The sequence below is a fragment of the Spea bombifrons genome, chromosome 2, assembly GCF_027358695.1.
Source record: "Spea bombifrons isolate aSpeBom1 chromosome 2, aSpeBom1.2.pri, whole genome shotgun sequence".
NCBI lineage: Eukaryota > Metazoa > Chordata > Amphibia > Anura > Pelobatidae > Spea > Spea bombifrons.
Genome location: NC_071088.1, coordinates 111,667,797 through 111,684,453, shown reverse-complemented (window position 1 = coordinate 111,684,453; position 16,657 = coordinate 111,667,797). Strand labels below are relative to the sequence as shown.

At 39.3% G+C, this 16,657-nt stretch overlaps 1 protein-coding gene across 3 annotated transcripts in view; it reads left to right on the top strand.

Annotated features, from left to right (window-relative positions):
- ERBB3 (erb-b2 receptor tyrosine kinase 3) overlaps positions 1–16,657 on the top strand; it is a 45,954-nt gene that overhangs the window by 8,012 nt on the left and 21,285 nt on the right. For all 3 annotated transcript variants that reach the window (XM_053455631.1, XM_053455630.1, XM_053455629.1), the window contains exon 2: positions 16,049–16,200. In XM_053455631.1, coding sequence (XP_053311606.1) covers positions 16,049–16,200 — 152 coding nt within the window. The remainder of the gene's footprint in view (positions 1–16,048; positions 16,201–16,657) is intronic.

Genomic DNA, 16,657 nt, shown 5'->3' with positions numbered 1-16,657 from the left:
AGTTAAAGCTCCATATTTTGGCATTACCGTGCTCCTATCAGGCATATTAAAACTTTTGCTTGTGATGATGAGCTGCCTTGGCATTTGCACACACAAATGTGCAAAATGGTTGTGACAGTTTAGAGTGTTCAAAAAGTCCATGTAATATAACATTGTACACACATCAAACATAGAACTGTTTATAGGCTTCATACATTGACAAACCTCCCAACATTTGAGATGGATAAACAGAGACACTTTGTTTTTAGCGATGTGGTTGGAGACGTGACCAGTGACATTGCCTTTCTTTTTATGTGACTTTCTGATCTATTAATAACCATACCTGGGAACTGTCTAAATGAGACAAACCCAGAAATATTAAACTTCAAAAACACATCTTGAGGATTCTATGTAGTGACTCTCCGAATCTGTCAACCCAATGGCGCTAATCCTGGTCCTCATGGAAAGCTTGACTTCAAGCAGGGATATCAACCAAAACATACTGGTAGCAAAAGCACCAATTGGGAGTCTTATATGATCAGATCACTGTAGAATAGGAAGGAGTCATCTTCAGACTCTGTGATCCTGAGAATCTGCCCCTTCACCCTGAGACCCTGAGATTGGGGCAAGAACCCAGAGACTCAGGATCAAACCCTGAGAAATCCACTGTATGTTAATAGCTGTTTATGTAACTAAATAAGGTGTTTTGGAGAATAATTTATAGTATTTGCCCTAATTTCTAAACACATCTCGCTTTTTATATACAAATTATTATGACATGTACAACTATAGATCAATGTGATAAACTGATGCCCACTAAAAATTATGTGATCCTAGAAAAGGGGGACATTAGGGGAGGAAAGAGTCTTTGGGAACCGGGTCCTAAAGAGGGACGTTTGGGAGGTATGCATTGCAGCTGACTTTATATAAAAGAATGTATGAGATGCACCTCCCATATAGATTTTAAATGCTGGTACATACGATCCTGGTTACAAATGGTTTTAGCATTCCAAGCATCTGCTACTTTCTGTGGATCAGTGATACTGTCAATACACAGCTGAGGAACCTCCAAACCTTGCTTTCATAGGACAGCATTTCTCATTTTCTTGCCATAATGATGGTTAGACGGCAAAACTTTGGGACAAAGTGGGCAAAATGGACTAATTAATGAATTATTGGACTTGTCTACTCACTGAGAAACAATGTCATTTATCATATATAATTGACATTAATATCGGAAGTTGGGTTATTTGTAGAAGAATGGAGTATCTCTGGAGCTTTTCAGTACACTTTCCAGTAGCCACTTTTTATATTTTGTGATGACTCTTTTGAGGCAAATACGGTATTCTCCTCCAATTTGGTTTACATTTATGGTTTAATTCTAGATTCATATAAAGAAGGCAAGATTCGAAAAGATCTCTGAGGTCTTGAAAGCTTATGTGGCATCTTGTTTTGTGAACGTGTTGGCCCAGTAAACAGTGTTACCCACTTCTGAAGACCCTCTTTGGGGACCAATGAGTATGAGACGTGTAAGAATTTTGCATGTAGGTCATTGCTTTATTTAGGTTAGTGCTACTAAACAACATATGCTCTTTAAGTTAAGCCTTTATGTGGAAGACTATATTTGCTCTCAGAGGATTTTGTAGAAGAGATCATCATTTATGGTACTTTATGGTACACTTTACTGGGCATAATGTAGACTCTGTTTTTTTTATTATAAGAAGTAGTATAGAGAGAAGAGTTTGGGGTTTTCAGTCTGCTATACTGCCTTTACCCTGTCCATAGTGTTTTAAAGTCACACCAGGGGGGCTTCTTTACTCAAAAGGCACTTTGTAGAAGTGACACATTCTGCCATCCTCTTGTCTATTTTTACCCTTCCAGTGACAAAGGATCACAGCTCAGCCTGTGTTCTCTCCCACTGACCGCATCTGAATCATTGGCCTTTTATGAAGTGGGAACACAGACTCAGTTTAAAAAACTGCTTACACCCAGCAAGGCGTAGAATGTAAAAAAACGTGTTTATTAGGCACTGGATTAGCTACAAGGAAGCAATTGATTTCAAGTGACTTCAGAGACAAAAAAATAGACCTCCTGGAATCCTATTGAAACAGCAGGTGTTCCAATTACCAACACAGCTTAACCATTTCACCGCACAACACACAACTTGTTATTCTCTGTACTACTCAATATGGTGGCAGTGCTATATAATCAGGAGATTTTTGTCTACCAATCCTGTCCTTAAGGCTAGCAACATATTATACCAAAGCAGTCAAAATCTAGCCCAAGAATATAGGCTTTCAGTGTAATACTTGGTGCAGTCTTTACTTATGCATAGAAACATAGAGTTTGATGGCACTCCTGATGCACAGTGTTTATTAGTACAGTCAGGGCTAAGGTGGCTTTTGGGCCTCCCTAACTAAAATGGGTCAAAACAACTCTTTTTTTTTTTGTTCATGTTTGACAAATTCGTTTTCAGACACATGAGGTTATTGTAATACAAAATGAGGTTATTGTAATACAAAGCTTACATTGAGGTCCACTGATCAGGGGAGAGGACGCCATCAGAAGCTCTGCCATTTTGGCTGAAGTTCACACAGAGCTTTTGGTGACATCCCCTACCCTGACCCGTGAATTATGGACGACATGCAGATGAAGAAAGAAGATAGAATAGAGTAGAAAATGCGAGACACAGAAGTGGAGCTGCAAGAAGAAGGTAGGGAGACATTTAGAGGACGGAAATTTGTAGCTTTTTTGCTTTGGTTTTGTCCATTTTGTGGGGGTCTGGCCTCATTTTCGGAGATTTGTGCAACTTGACGAAATGGGCAAATTTTGTTACACTTGCAATTCGTGCGAATCCTTATGACCACTACACTAAGCCATGTGTGTGTAAAACTCCAGACATAGTATGAGCCCAGTGCTGTTACATTAAATCCTTTTTATGTTCTAGGGTTTACGAGTTGCAGTGACATTTCTCATCCCAGTGTTGTCACCTCTTTATATTAGAAATTGTTCCTGAGCCCTTGAGCTTGTATCTGCAGTCTAAAGAGTCTGAGTAGTGAGACAGTCTGTGGATTGGCATTCTTCTGACACCACGTGACCAAAATGAAGGGTTAAATTTGATATTTGAAGATTTTAAGATAACTAACTTTGTAATTGAGATTGTAAAGTCCTAACCTCTTCAGTTAATTGTGTAGGAAATCAGTTTACCGGGGACAAGGCTGACAAAGCAATATGAATCCTTCACTCAACACAGCCCGCTGAAATAAAGAGGTGTGCCGCTGAACAAATGTTGTGTGATATGAACATGCACCACCCCCACTCTAATCTGTAGAAGATATATGAAAAAATACAATGGATGAGGTCATGTTATCCAACGATTATTTTTAAAAAATGTTCTTTGTGGTTACCCCATGTACGCGTCCTGATCATGCATTATAGAAGTTTCATTGCTTGTCACTTGAAATAGAAAAGGAGAATGAGTGACATGATAATTGCATTAAAAACTAAATATTACAGTATCTGAAAGAGAAATTCCTTTATATTTGGGGATAATTAATTTCTTATTATCTTACCCTTTTCTTGTTACATCATCTGCTTGCTTCTTTTTTCTTCTTCTTTTTTTTTCAAAATTGGCAACTTGTCTTTATTTCTCCATATTTCTCCATATTATAACCATACCTGAAAACTTCCCGGGGCTTATACAAGGCAGGAAGGGGGTGTATCTGTGGTAATGGGAATATGGCCAGCTGTGCATTGGGACATTGCCCTCATTGTCTAGTGGGGGCCAAGAAACCCCAGTGCCACCAAGCCCACCCTTGGCATGATGTGGGGGCCAAGAAACCCCAGTGCCACCAAGCCCACCCTTGGCATGCTGCTCGGCCTCTGGGCCAGGCTCCCTCAGCTCAGTGACTGGGTCTGAGCGCTGGGATATGGTGGTGTTTCCCGGCACCCAGATGTAGGGTGTGAGGACCGTGAGGGAGCGGATGATCTGCTTTCCAGTGGACTCCCCCCCCCCTCCTCAGCCAACAAAGCTATGTCTGTGCATGAGATAGAATATGTGTTTGTATGTTATTGTTTGTGTATGTGTAAGTATGTTACTGTATGAGTACGGGTATATGTGTGTAAGTACGTTACTGTATGTGTTTGTGTGTGAGTATGCTGATGTGTGTAAGTATGTTACAGTGTGTGAGTGTGTTTAAGTATGTTACTGTATGTCATTGTGTGTGTTAGTATGTTACTTCTGTAACATTAGTATGTTATGTGTAAGGATGTTTGCATTATTGTGTTACTGTGTGTAATTACATGTGTATATGTGTTTGTAAGAGGAGTTGATGCAGGAGCTCCTCATCATTCTTCTCAGAATACTTTTGTTGGAGTTCTATGGTTCTGCACAAACAATTTCTAGTGGTCGACATCTTCTTATTATACAGTGGTCGACATCATCTCTAAAGCATGTCTCAAAAAGACAGATCTGCAGGTGTTTCTTCACTGGCTTTATCCTATGATAGAGCCAAAATTATGCCATGGATTATTGGCAATTATCTCACGGGAGATGTCGTTCAGAATTACCTTTTAGACCAGTCCTGTTTCAGAACACTACAAGGAACTACTGTGGAGAATGTGTGAGGCCAAACTAATTTAGCGTATAACCTTTAGTGTTCCTTTAAGGACACACCTGCCAAGGTATTTGCTTCTGCCTTTGAACCAGAAGAACGCAGACGAATAGCACATATCAAATCATTAACAGAATAACATTTAATTGGAGAAGATGTTTCTCAGTGTGTATGAAAAACATTTTTCTCTGCAGATTGGTGTGATTTATGTGAAATTTTTGTGCACATATTTTATTTTCTGCATGATAATGATATAGAGTTGTGTAGTGGGAGATTTGGCGGCCACGCTTGTTGGGAGCGCAAATAAAGGAAATGCCGCAGGCCTTTGGAAAACGTGGGTTCTGTATGGGATAAACAAGTTCTCACCTGCCCGCCTTACTCACTTGTCAATGGGAGCGTAGTGTGGGAGATCCATTGATGGGTTAATGGCATACCAGGACTTAGTCACACTCAGCTGCCTTATTAAGCACTTTTAATACCTACTTAACAATTTATCAGCGTTTTTCATGCAAAGAACTTTTTTTGCTTTCCTTATCACGTGAAGTTTGCAAACCAAAACTGATTCACCAGACATGGAACTTTATACAGTATATGTCACTCCAACATTTGTGAACTCAAGGATGCCCTAATGAATACCATCATGGTTTATATAATTATACCTAATGTTGAACACAGCCTTAAATGCTATATATGTTTTTTTTCACTATACTGTCCCTCAAGGTAGTTGTTTTTGAGTATGCAGAGAATGAGTGCCTCTAGGTGAGTATGTTCCAGTGCATATTGTCCTCGAGTAAGAAGCATGGAGTCTGGCCTGGAGAATATAGGATAGGTGCAGTACCAGTCAGGCTGGATTTGTGCTATTCAAGTATAGCTCTTGAGTGGACGCCAAGCTGTAGAAGGCAAACACTAGTGTTGGCTCCCTTCATTGAAAAGATAAACTTAAAAGGTACTACACTTGGGTATTGCCAACTGTATTTCTTCTACAGATCGTGATTTCTAAATAAAGTAACAGACCTTAAAAGGGAAAGGCCAGGGTGTGTCTTAATAATCAAATGCATATTATAAATCACTTTTTTTAGATTGTAAGCTCATTCGAGCAAGGCCCCCCTCACCCTTTTTTTCCTCATTGCATTTAATTGAGTATAAAGTGTGAGTCTGATGTGAAGTTTGAAAAGTGGTCTTATCACCATAGCAACTGATGAAACCATTTAGCCAACGGAATTTTTCCCATTGTGTCTTTATTCCGTCTCTCCCTCGGAGTCATTTCTGTAATACTAATCCCCAGCTACTGCTAGTGAACAGGTCCTACTGTACCAGAAACATTTACACATATACCACAATTTCCTGGGGCACGATACTTGTTTCAGTTCGTCGTATATTTGACAAACTGAGATTAGCTGTGATCTGTGTAGCAAAGTTTACACCTAACAAAACAGATTTATTTGCGCAGCGTAAACACGTGAATGTTACCAGGGCATATTCTTGATTTAATAACAAAAGGTCTCGCTGGAACACACCTATATGCCATTCAGTGCACCTGAGTAGCTGTGAGGATCCTTGAAGGTCCACTCCCAGCGACATAACTCTGCACTTTGACATGTACACAAACTAGCCCTGCAATCTCTAGAGCAGAGTGCAATAAGGAACATTAATAAAGGGTAGTGCGGGGTTAATGAATAACAGGCACGCCGATGTGGGATCGTTGCAGAGAACTCACTCCTCTGCTGTGTTTGTCTCTTTGGAGTTTATCTGTTGTTGATCGTTGTAGTTCTCTGACACTAATATGTATTCCTACAACTGTCTCTGTATCTCTCTGCCTATGCTATATCATCTTTCTAAATACTACTATGTATTTGTATTTGTTTTTTATATGGAACATAGAAACCTGGGATTTGATGGCAGATACGAACCATTTGGTCCGCCTAGTCGGTCCATTTTTCCTGCTGTAGAGACACGGCCATTAATCAGTCATTGGCCTTGTCTTAGATTCGGGATAGCTTTATGCTTTATTACATACACTCACTGTATTAGCCCCCACCACTCTTTCTGGGAGGCTGTTCCATTTATCTACCACCCTCTCAATAGAGTAAATTATCCTTACATTACCTCTAAGCCTCTTACCCTCTAGTTTTAGATTATGCCCTCTTGTTCTAACATTTTTCCTCATGTTTTACGTTTTAGAACCCTAATACATACATTTTCACTGTCCCGGGTTCTTTCCACTACCGTTTTCCTTCTCTCATTTTCTGGCCCCTGCATCTGGCTTCTCTCTTTCTTTTATACGGACTGATAAGGTGATGAGTGTGCGGTAAAAGGACTACCGAGTCCCACAAAGATGTCTATTGTGAGGTGACTGTAAGTGAGTCAGAAGATCATGGTGCATATCTTCCCCAAGTCTGAGAGCGGAAATAGCTGCACATCTGTGGCATATCTATCTTTCATGTTCAATCACTTGTCTGATTTGTATAAGAAGTGATGCATTCAGGACAAAGCTTGTCTTTTGTAACTTCAAAACAACATGTCCGAAGACTTAAATCTTTCGCATTTTGGGAAAACAAACTAGATAAATCTGCATGACAATTATATCATAACTGGGCAACATGATTTAAGACATAGAAAATATTTTCATTTAATTTCAAACAGAATTTGATTGAAAGATTGACATCAATTTGCCTACCAAACTAAAGCCTAGAGTTCTTTATTGCCATCCAAAATGATCTGTCTAGGGACCTTTTGCCAGAGAAATTAAATAATAATAATAATTACCGGTAAAATAATAAAATAATAATAATAATAGACATCCCAGAGCTCCAGAAAAAGTATATTGGTCCACTGAACTGTTTGCAGAATAATATTTGCCTTTCTGTGTCTCAGCTCCGGAGACATGAGGTTGTGTTATTTAGAAAGACTCTGTCCTGATCACCCCCTGCTGTTTTATACATTAATCACCGGCAAGGGTAGAAGGCTTTCGTATTTACCAGCAACAAATGGCATCACTGATGTAATCCTGGTATTTCTTGAATTCGCTTTAAAAACATATTCCCAGGCTTGCCAATATTTTAGCTCAACCTTAAAACGCAAGGGGTGGGAATTGGGGTTGAGTTCTCACAAAATATATTCAATAGAACCCATTGTAAAAGAACAGCCTCAATCAATAGCGATGTGTGGATGATTAATGAGCCTGCGTTCTGACACTTGTTGCTGGAAATAATGGGAGCAAAGCAAAAGAATAAAAAAAAAGTCATACAGATATTTTCACGGGTGTCAAATAAACACGGGTGCCTATAAATACTAAAGTGTTTTCAAGGAAAATATGCGTCTTTTGTTTGTTTGTTTAAATGACGTTCAGGTCTTTTGATGTAGGGTGTTTGTCTTTAAAGAATACACTTTTCTGAAACATGTTGACAAGTGTATGACGTTCAATAAGGTCAAAGGGGTTTGTGGTGCACTTATCTTCTGGTCCCTTATCATATAGAGTCAGTTGATGCTATATTTGTGCCTTCAAATTAAGATATTCTTACAGCAGATCTTTTGCTGTTCATAATGTCTACATTTAATACTTCTATACACTAAATGTTCGTAGATTGAAATAAGCAATGTATCCATATTAAAAGCATGCCTGATGTATGTAACACGAGGCAAGGAGTCATAACTTCCTTTCCTCAGTATCTGCACTAGTGGTGGGCCGGTCAGGAGACATTTCCTTCCCTGGCCATTCCAGATTCTTCAAGCGCGTCTGGCCTAAAGTGACCTTGGAGGCCACTCTAGAATGCAGATGCTCAGTCGGGTAACACAGGCCTGGACCGGTCATTGGGCAAATGCTCAGTCGGCCGATGGCACCTACTATGTACCTTTACTGTGCGAAAAGCCTTATGCTACGAGAGGCTTTACCTTTACTTTTAAGTCCTGGTTTATGGAAAAAAAATCATATGAAAAAAACCGCAGTGTTATTCAGTGTGAAATTAAATTGCTTCCGATATAATGTGCTAAATGGTAGTTTGCAATGAAAACACCATGTTGGTTTATATGCTGATTGCGCCATATCCGTGGAGGATTACCCTTTTAGAGTCTGTAAGACTGGGCTCTATCAGTGTGCAGGACATGCCTCTACCACTTCTGAGTTACACACAGGCCCTGAGCTGAATTAACCTCGCTCTGGACTGTGGGACTTAATGATGTCACCTGGGCAAGTGGCCAGAACCAGAGAAATCAGCGAGCTCGATTGGCAACCATGTGTTAGGGAGTTCACATGAGCCCCAAAGCAGGGCCCCCTGTCACCAGTGCTGCTGGATTGCTAATGAAGTTTTGTTAAGGCCTGTTCTGGAATACAGGAACATTGTATCTCTATAACATCTATTCCCTTTCTGTTTCTACCATACAGATCATGTGGCCCACATGCCGAATTTGCAATATTGTTCATCTGTTAAGGAGAACCTTTTTAGTGGCACCAGAACCTGATCAGAAAGCCCTAGATTGGTGGAGATCAGGAGGGTATTATATGCCATGACCATTTCTTCACATTTAGAAATACTTTTTGTTATAAGGCTATTCAAATATCACCAGTGAGAGAATATACCAACTGCTGGCTGAGATATGGCTCAACATTATCACAGTGATTGATATAATCAACATCCATATGGTCATATTGCATTTTCAGATGATGGTGTTCTCTACTTTTATTTATAATGTACGGGAACTATTAACCATATATATGCTAAATAAAGGAAGCCCGTTACAAATCAAATGCTAGCATGAGAATGACATGCTCAACAGTAACTTCAAAATATAACCATGAACCATAAAGTGCCAACTCGACTGGAACTGAATTCTTACTTTTCATATTGACTAGACATTAACAGGACTGGACATGTTTGCAGCGCCCATGCCAATACGCTCAGAAAGGCAATAGCATGTCGGATCATGCTGGCATGCAAGATGTAACAAGTCATTACAAGTCCCCAACTATATATAGGACATATAGAAACATATATTTTTAAAAAACATACGTTGAAATGCCTATGCACAAGATGGACCATGAATTGCTAAGGGTTATAGGAATTATAATCCTACACCAGTTGGAGGGCCACATGTGGCCACATTCTGATGTAAAGCCACCTGAGCGTTTCTTTTTTTTATTAAGCATTATCTCCTGAGATCTTTTGATGGTTTCCTTTACATGTTGCTTTTAAGATTGGCTTATACACCGGGCAAGCTCCATACAAGCTACTCATTGTAATGGGGGGCTAGGCCGTCTCAGATGTGTGTATGTTTGGCTTCCAAGCAGTGAAATTAATGAGATGGTAAACCACATCCTACATTTCAAATGACTAATAGGAGGATGAGGGGTATAATCTTTTGTGCCTTTTTTTGCCAGAGTCTAAGTCCTGGAAAGGACACAAGGTAGGGTCTGTTTTCTTGTCACCTCTAGTGGAGGGCAGACAGAGACACTAAACAGAGACCCTGTCCCTTATCTGTTGACCCAAGAATGCCATCGCGCACTTAAAGGGAAAGCATTCAGTACAATTTCTAGCCTTAGGCTTTGAAAATGTTAATGCTTTCACTGGTGGAGAAAGTTCAGCATTTCATTGTTCTGTTGTGGGTACAAACATTGTATCAAAAAAGTGAAAACAAGCTGACTCATTTAGCACATAATTAAACACTTTATTACATTATTTGATAAGACGGGAGTTTTTTTGCAGAATCATCATTTCTGTAGACACAGATTCAGCAGATACCGAAAATTGGACTTAAAAAAATACCTTGTTCCCATAACGCTCCGTGCAAGTCACAGAACCAAATGGCAAGTCTAAAAGAGTTTAAATGCAAAGAACACGATTGCTGAAAGCAAATGACTTCTGAAAATGGATGAAGGAAACGAAGGAAAAAATGAATGGCGTTCAGTTCATATAATTATATGGATTTCCAGCTGATTTTGCATTTTACGCATTGTGATATGTTTGACATTGGAACTTACATCTCTTCTATTTGTATATATCACCCAAAACTTTAATATAGTAAGCAATAAGCACTGGAATAGATACCGTTCCAGCAAGGCCAAATATGTTGGGCCCAATGTAGTGCCCCATCTTAACATTAAGTGGCGTTACTGGCGGTTGGGTATGTATGGTTTACCTGGTGCAACTCCCTGACTAATGCCCAAATAGCGATGATGGATTTGTAACCACAAAAAAAATCATACATTGTAATCAATAGAAAACGACTTATATTCAATGGGCTGCACAGAATATTATGCAACATAAATGTATACATTTCTACATGTACATTCCAGATAATAGCAAACGGTCAACAATCCCCAAGTCTGAAGAACAAAAAACACAGTCTACCAATTTAACGAAGCCACTATGCTACTCGTATGCTGTACTGTATGCCACTAAATTCAGAGTTTCATAAATGTATTTATGTATTAATTTTGTGCTCACACCACTGGCTGTACTGTAATGAACTTCTGCTGTGGCAAAGATATGTGATAAAGCCAGAGGTTTTCTTTTGATCTTAGATGCACAGAGTGTAGGATGTGGAAACATCGCAAGCTATGCTGTAATAATGACATGGGCACGCCGAATCTGCGCATGTGTTTGAGCAGTTAGTGCTCTTTCTTTTCTGCAAAAGCCTAGACAGAGGTGGCACAACAATATAAGCGGGTTGAAAAGATGCTTAAATCCCTTATTGGTCTAGGTTCACGCTAGAACGCTTATAAAGGTGACATAGATTTCTACTAAATGTATAGCTTTATAATGTCTTTTTCTTAAGCATTCATTACTCCTTTTATAACTTTTGTTTAAAGGGATCCCTCATAAATGCTTTGGGCTCCAAAAACGGGCCATGGAAATGTTTTTTTTGTTCTGTGCTACCTATGGTCCAAGTTCTGGCGGCAGCCGGCAGCAAAAGTAAAAATCCTATGTGCACGTGCGTATTAGGTAAAATACCAGAGCCATGTGTTATTATTTTTTTAAGTGTACACTTGCAGTAAGCTGGTAATGCATGGGTTAAAACATATTTGCTGCAGGATAAGTGGGCATACCAATCTTCATCAGTCAGATGCTTGGAAAAGTTAGAAATTAGCCAGCGAATAGACTGCTGCTTATCTGCTTCTCAACCTCCCCTCCTTCTTCTACCCTGGCATCTATCACTGATATGACGATTTATTACCGTGGGCTCTGGTATTACGGCATGCATCAGGATCACAGTGAACAAGGCTTTTATTGTTCAATGATTTTATAGCGGATTTGCATTATGTCTTTAATGGAATACTTATGTTAAAAGCTGTTCATTTAGAACTGATCTTAACAATATGCGAACCCCTTTGTGCGAAACGGGCTCCAGGGACACCTAGCTCCCCAACTTATCAGACTAGCGTGCCACAGTGCGGGCACATCCTGGCAAGCTTCAATCTTGTTGCCGTGCTGTTGCTAGTGGAGACAGCATGGTGATGGATGTAGACCCCTGCAGCCCATGTGTCGCAGAGGTCATAGGGACCCATAGTTACAGGGAACCATAGGAAGTTTTGGTACACAAGTGGTCCTTTGAACTCAACACTAATGGCATCTTCTGAATTACGCAATTATTTATCAGACATGAACTAGGTGTTTGTTATCATGTCCCTGGCTTATTTATATTCAAAACTGATCCAACATGTCCCAGGGCATAACTATTTAGATGCAAAAAAAGAATACATACAAGGGCTTGTTTCTTTTACATATTTTGTGAAATTCATTAGACATGATGAAGAGCCACCGTGTCCCATTCCTCCTACAACGAGGTGGCATTTAGACCAGATTTATATGATTATATCATAGTTGCAAGCTGCATACTGAACTTTTTGACCTTTTTGCTTGGTCAAACAGGGAGAGTAAACATTATTATCATGCCCAGCAAATATTCACTGAAAATATAATCTGGAAAGGGTCCATTTTTTCTGGCTATATGGTACTGGTATAACTTAGCGTTGCCTAAGGTATCCAGACAGGTTGTACAGCTTTATATATATTTTTATGTTGGCCCAATAAAAGGCGTAAACTTTAACTAAAGGCTCCGTTTTCTCTTTGGGTTATGCAGCTGTATCTGTTTTTTTTTTCTGTATGATGAGGACAGTAGAAATGTTGATCTCTACGCCACTCTATATGTCAATTCACTCCACAGAAGCAGGCTTCGTGGGGTGAACCCCAGGTTTTGATACTGAGCAAGACAAAATTAAAGATCTGAATCATCATATCACATGACATCATGCTCAATATAATAGTCAAACCCATCTATGAGAGCAACCAAAGAAATCCTGCATGCAGGCACCAGTGACCATAGGCTCAGCCCTGTTTGTGGGAAGGGGGCTATAGCAGTTCTTCATGGTGGCTTCTAGCCCAGTTTAGCCTGATATGTTCTTGTTCTAGATTATTAGTATGCAATGAATAATGAAACCATGGATAACTGGCCTATTGTTGCTCTATCACTTGAGAAATATCACCTGATTATTCCATATTTCTGCCAGCATCTGATATGTCACAATGTCACAAGGCTCACCTCCTTCAACAGCAGCTAATAAACAGGACATATAAGTTTTAATCATGAAAATAGATATTATCATGAGAATCATATAGAAGTTGAGTGATGGCTGATACACCTGCAAGGTTACACACATAGTAACAAAAACAACCTGTTTGTTTGTGAGGCAGTCAGCACAGCGGGTTATTACATCATTAAATATATATAATTATATATACTGCAGCTCCATGCATGTCTGGGTTTTGTAGTGTTTTATAGCATGACTCAATAAATTATAGGAGGCGAGGGAACATTGTACTTGAAACCACAAACATGACAAAGTTAACACACTCATGGTATGTTTTTTTTAATAAGTTTCCTAAAAAACATTTTTTTTTTTTTTGAAATATTCATAAATTGTTTGTCTCAGTATTCCACATAAATATGCATGCAAACCATATTTTTTAATTGTAGTAGTCACATTCTCTATGAATTTGGGGGAATCTGGCACTTATTTCTAAAGGAAAAAATAATGTACGACTAAGTGTTCTTGTTATGTTGATCGTCTCCTATGTACAGTAGAACTTTTTCTAGTCTGGTGCTGTTTTTCAGTATAATTTGGGCAGCTTTTTTATGGAAGTTTATTGTCAGCAAAGTGGTCAGTCTGATTTAAAGCCAATATACAGCAATCAGTGTATGTTTATATATTGTACTGTATTACATCGCTTCTTATGTGAGTGTATACTATGTGCTACAAGGCATTTGTGTGCATTTGGAGTTCAAAAGCAATTTGATGTATGTTGAGATCCTCCTTCCCCAAGAGTCCCCCGACAGATTCCTGCCCTCCTGCATCCTGCCCAGGACACAAAGAGATGCTGTGTCCAGACACAGAGAAGGACACATTGTGTCCTGCAGAGAGAGGAGCGATTCTTCCTGGGGACAAGCTGAGGCGGGGGAAGCATTGCTTGGAGACTTGTCAGTGTTCTGGAGTTTCTTTGGATTCTTTCTAACGGCTGACCTTTCCCAGTTCTGCGTCTGCAGGGGAAGAAAAATCACTCTTGTCTGTCATTTTGCCCATGCAACCATTTCATTTTAATTATGGCCAAGAGAAAGGAAAAATGGAGAAGGGGGTGTAGGGTGGAATACAAGGGTCCCATTTCCATAATTAGATTGTGTTGTTTTGTTCAGAAGGAGGGAAAAGGAGTAAAGTATTTAGAGAGAAAAATAGGGGATTTGTTTGGGTCTTTTTCATTAGAATGGCAATTGAGAAATACACCCCGCTTCTTAATAAATGAGGAGGTCATGTCGCTTTCAAAAAAGCATTGGAAACCACCAAGATAATAGCGGACCCCCAGGGAATCTGACTATGATTTATTTCATATAGTGTACGGTACAATGAACTTCAACAAGTGAACTTGCGACTAAGTTACAGTATTGGACATATAGTTTCATTGTCGTGGTTAAGATACAACACCTATCTTAGTTTTAGAGAATAATTATAATAATCAGCCAGCCTCTTCTTTTGTGGTCTTTGCCAAAAATAGCCCCTGGGCCTGTGATGCCATATGCCACATGTGCCAAGAAATAAGTAAGGATACCATCTATCTGGTGGGCAATCAGGCTGTTGAATCGTCTACTGAATCTGAAAGTCGTAACCAAGTCAACAAGATAAATTAGTTTAATGTGACAATCTAGGTGATATGATTCACCTCCACCCTTCGGGCTAAAGGAGGTTAATGATGTCAATGAGATCATACAAACCGGCTGAACATTATGAAACATCAGAGAGTTCCTTTGTTGGGGTAAATGTGTATGTGTGATGACACGGAAGCAAATGAAAAGCATTTATTTTAAAAGCTAATATATCCTAACAATGTTTATTCCAGCTTTGAACTTACGCTCGGTTTAAATGAGCCTATAATATTATTATATAAGTCTACCAGTCACCTGTGACCTATGACTAAGTCTGTAGACATCATGAATCTTTTCCTAATAAAGAATCATTTGTGAGATTCTTTTAGTAGTTTTAATATATTTACATTTTAAGCATTCAAGGAGTTGCTCGGTGTGCGATAATAGTTGGTTGAAAACATAATGTTGTGAAATAATGTAACGGCTATTGTTTTTTATACAATTGGGCTTGAAGGATATATTGTTACAACGAAACATCTTGGTGCACAGTTATAGGATTGGTTTTACTTTCACATTTTGATAATGTTTCAAGAATACAAAGTATAAAAATGATAACAGTGTGAGCTTGATGAATATATTTTCTTCCTTTGCTTCTTTTAAAGTAACAATGGAAGTAGAAAATTAAAATTCCTAAACAATCATCCCATCATTCTCTATAGATTCCTTTCTTACTAGATCTGCCTGCAAATCGTGTGATTTCTTCCCTTTGAAATTCAGTCTGAAACTGAAAATTATATAAATAGTGGAGAGGCTTTTTCCCATATGCCAGCTTATCTCTTTATCCCTCTCATATGAATAATCCTGTGTGCATGTGTCCTCAAGGGCCATCATCCTGCTCTTATAAAAGCTCAATTTCAAATATTACATCTAAAACACCCCAAGCCTCTGTGGTCTTCAACAGATTGTGTGCTTTCACCTTTCTGCTGTGCATTGGCCTGTATAACCAAATGTTCCTGTGATTTAGAGTATATGAGTGTGTCTTGTCTGGGATAGGCTCTGAATTCACCCTCAGTAAGTGGCTCTGCTCCCCATTGCCTGGTCAAATTATATGACATGGCCCTCTCTACTCCATATTTCCTACTGCTTTACAGGAGCAGTGGTAGAAGGCACCATGTATGATTCCATGCAGCAGGAAAGAGTGATCTATGTTGCATGTTGTATACTTCCATCATACAACTTTGTCAATGGAGAATGGAAGAATATGAAACACTGCTCAAAATACACAACTTGTCAATGTGAATGCTAAGCGGAGTACTCCTTTGTTACAGTGTGTTCGGGGACAGTGAATGGCCTCAGTATTCATGGAGACGCCCACTACCAGATGCAGACCTTGAGGGAGATGTACACCAACTGTGAGATCGTGATGGGAAACCTGGAGATTGTGCTCATAGACAATAGCCAAGATTTGTCTTTTTTGAAGGTGAGATTTTGCATGGCAATGTCAGCAAACTTCTATATGTATTAATAAAGATTGTAAAGATGTTATTAACATTAAAACACAGGCAAAATGTAAGCATTGAAGACAACACTCACACATCTTCTTCTTACTTCTCATAACTAGCTCGTTATCTATCCAATATCATCAGAATATCATCACTAAGCATTAGGTTGGAATAAGAGGGGGTCTAAAACAAGATACCAGGTCACCAAATTCTAGGCGGTCAGTTAGTGCTGCTTGCACAGTTGGGTATATTTACTAAACCAAGCGTTTTCAGAATAGCCAAACTTCTCAGCTCTCTGACTTCACTATGCATCAAGGGGCAATGCCAATGAGTGTCTCCCTATAGAAGGGCTATCTTCAGCTGCTGCCCATGCCATGATAGAGCAGTTACCTCAATGCACTAGGACATAGCAGCTTAAAACACCACATTGTTCTA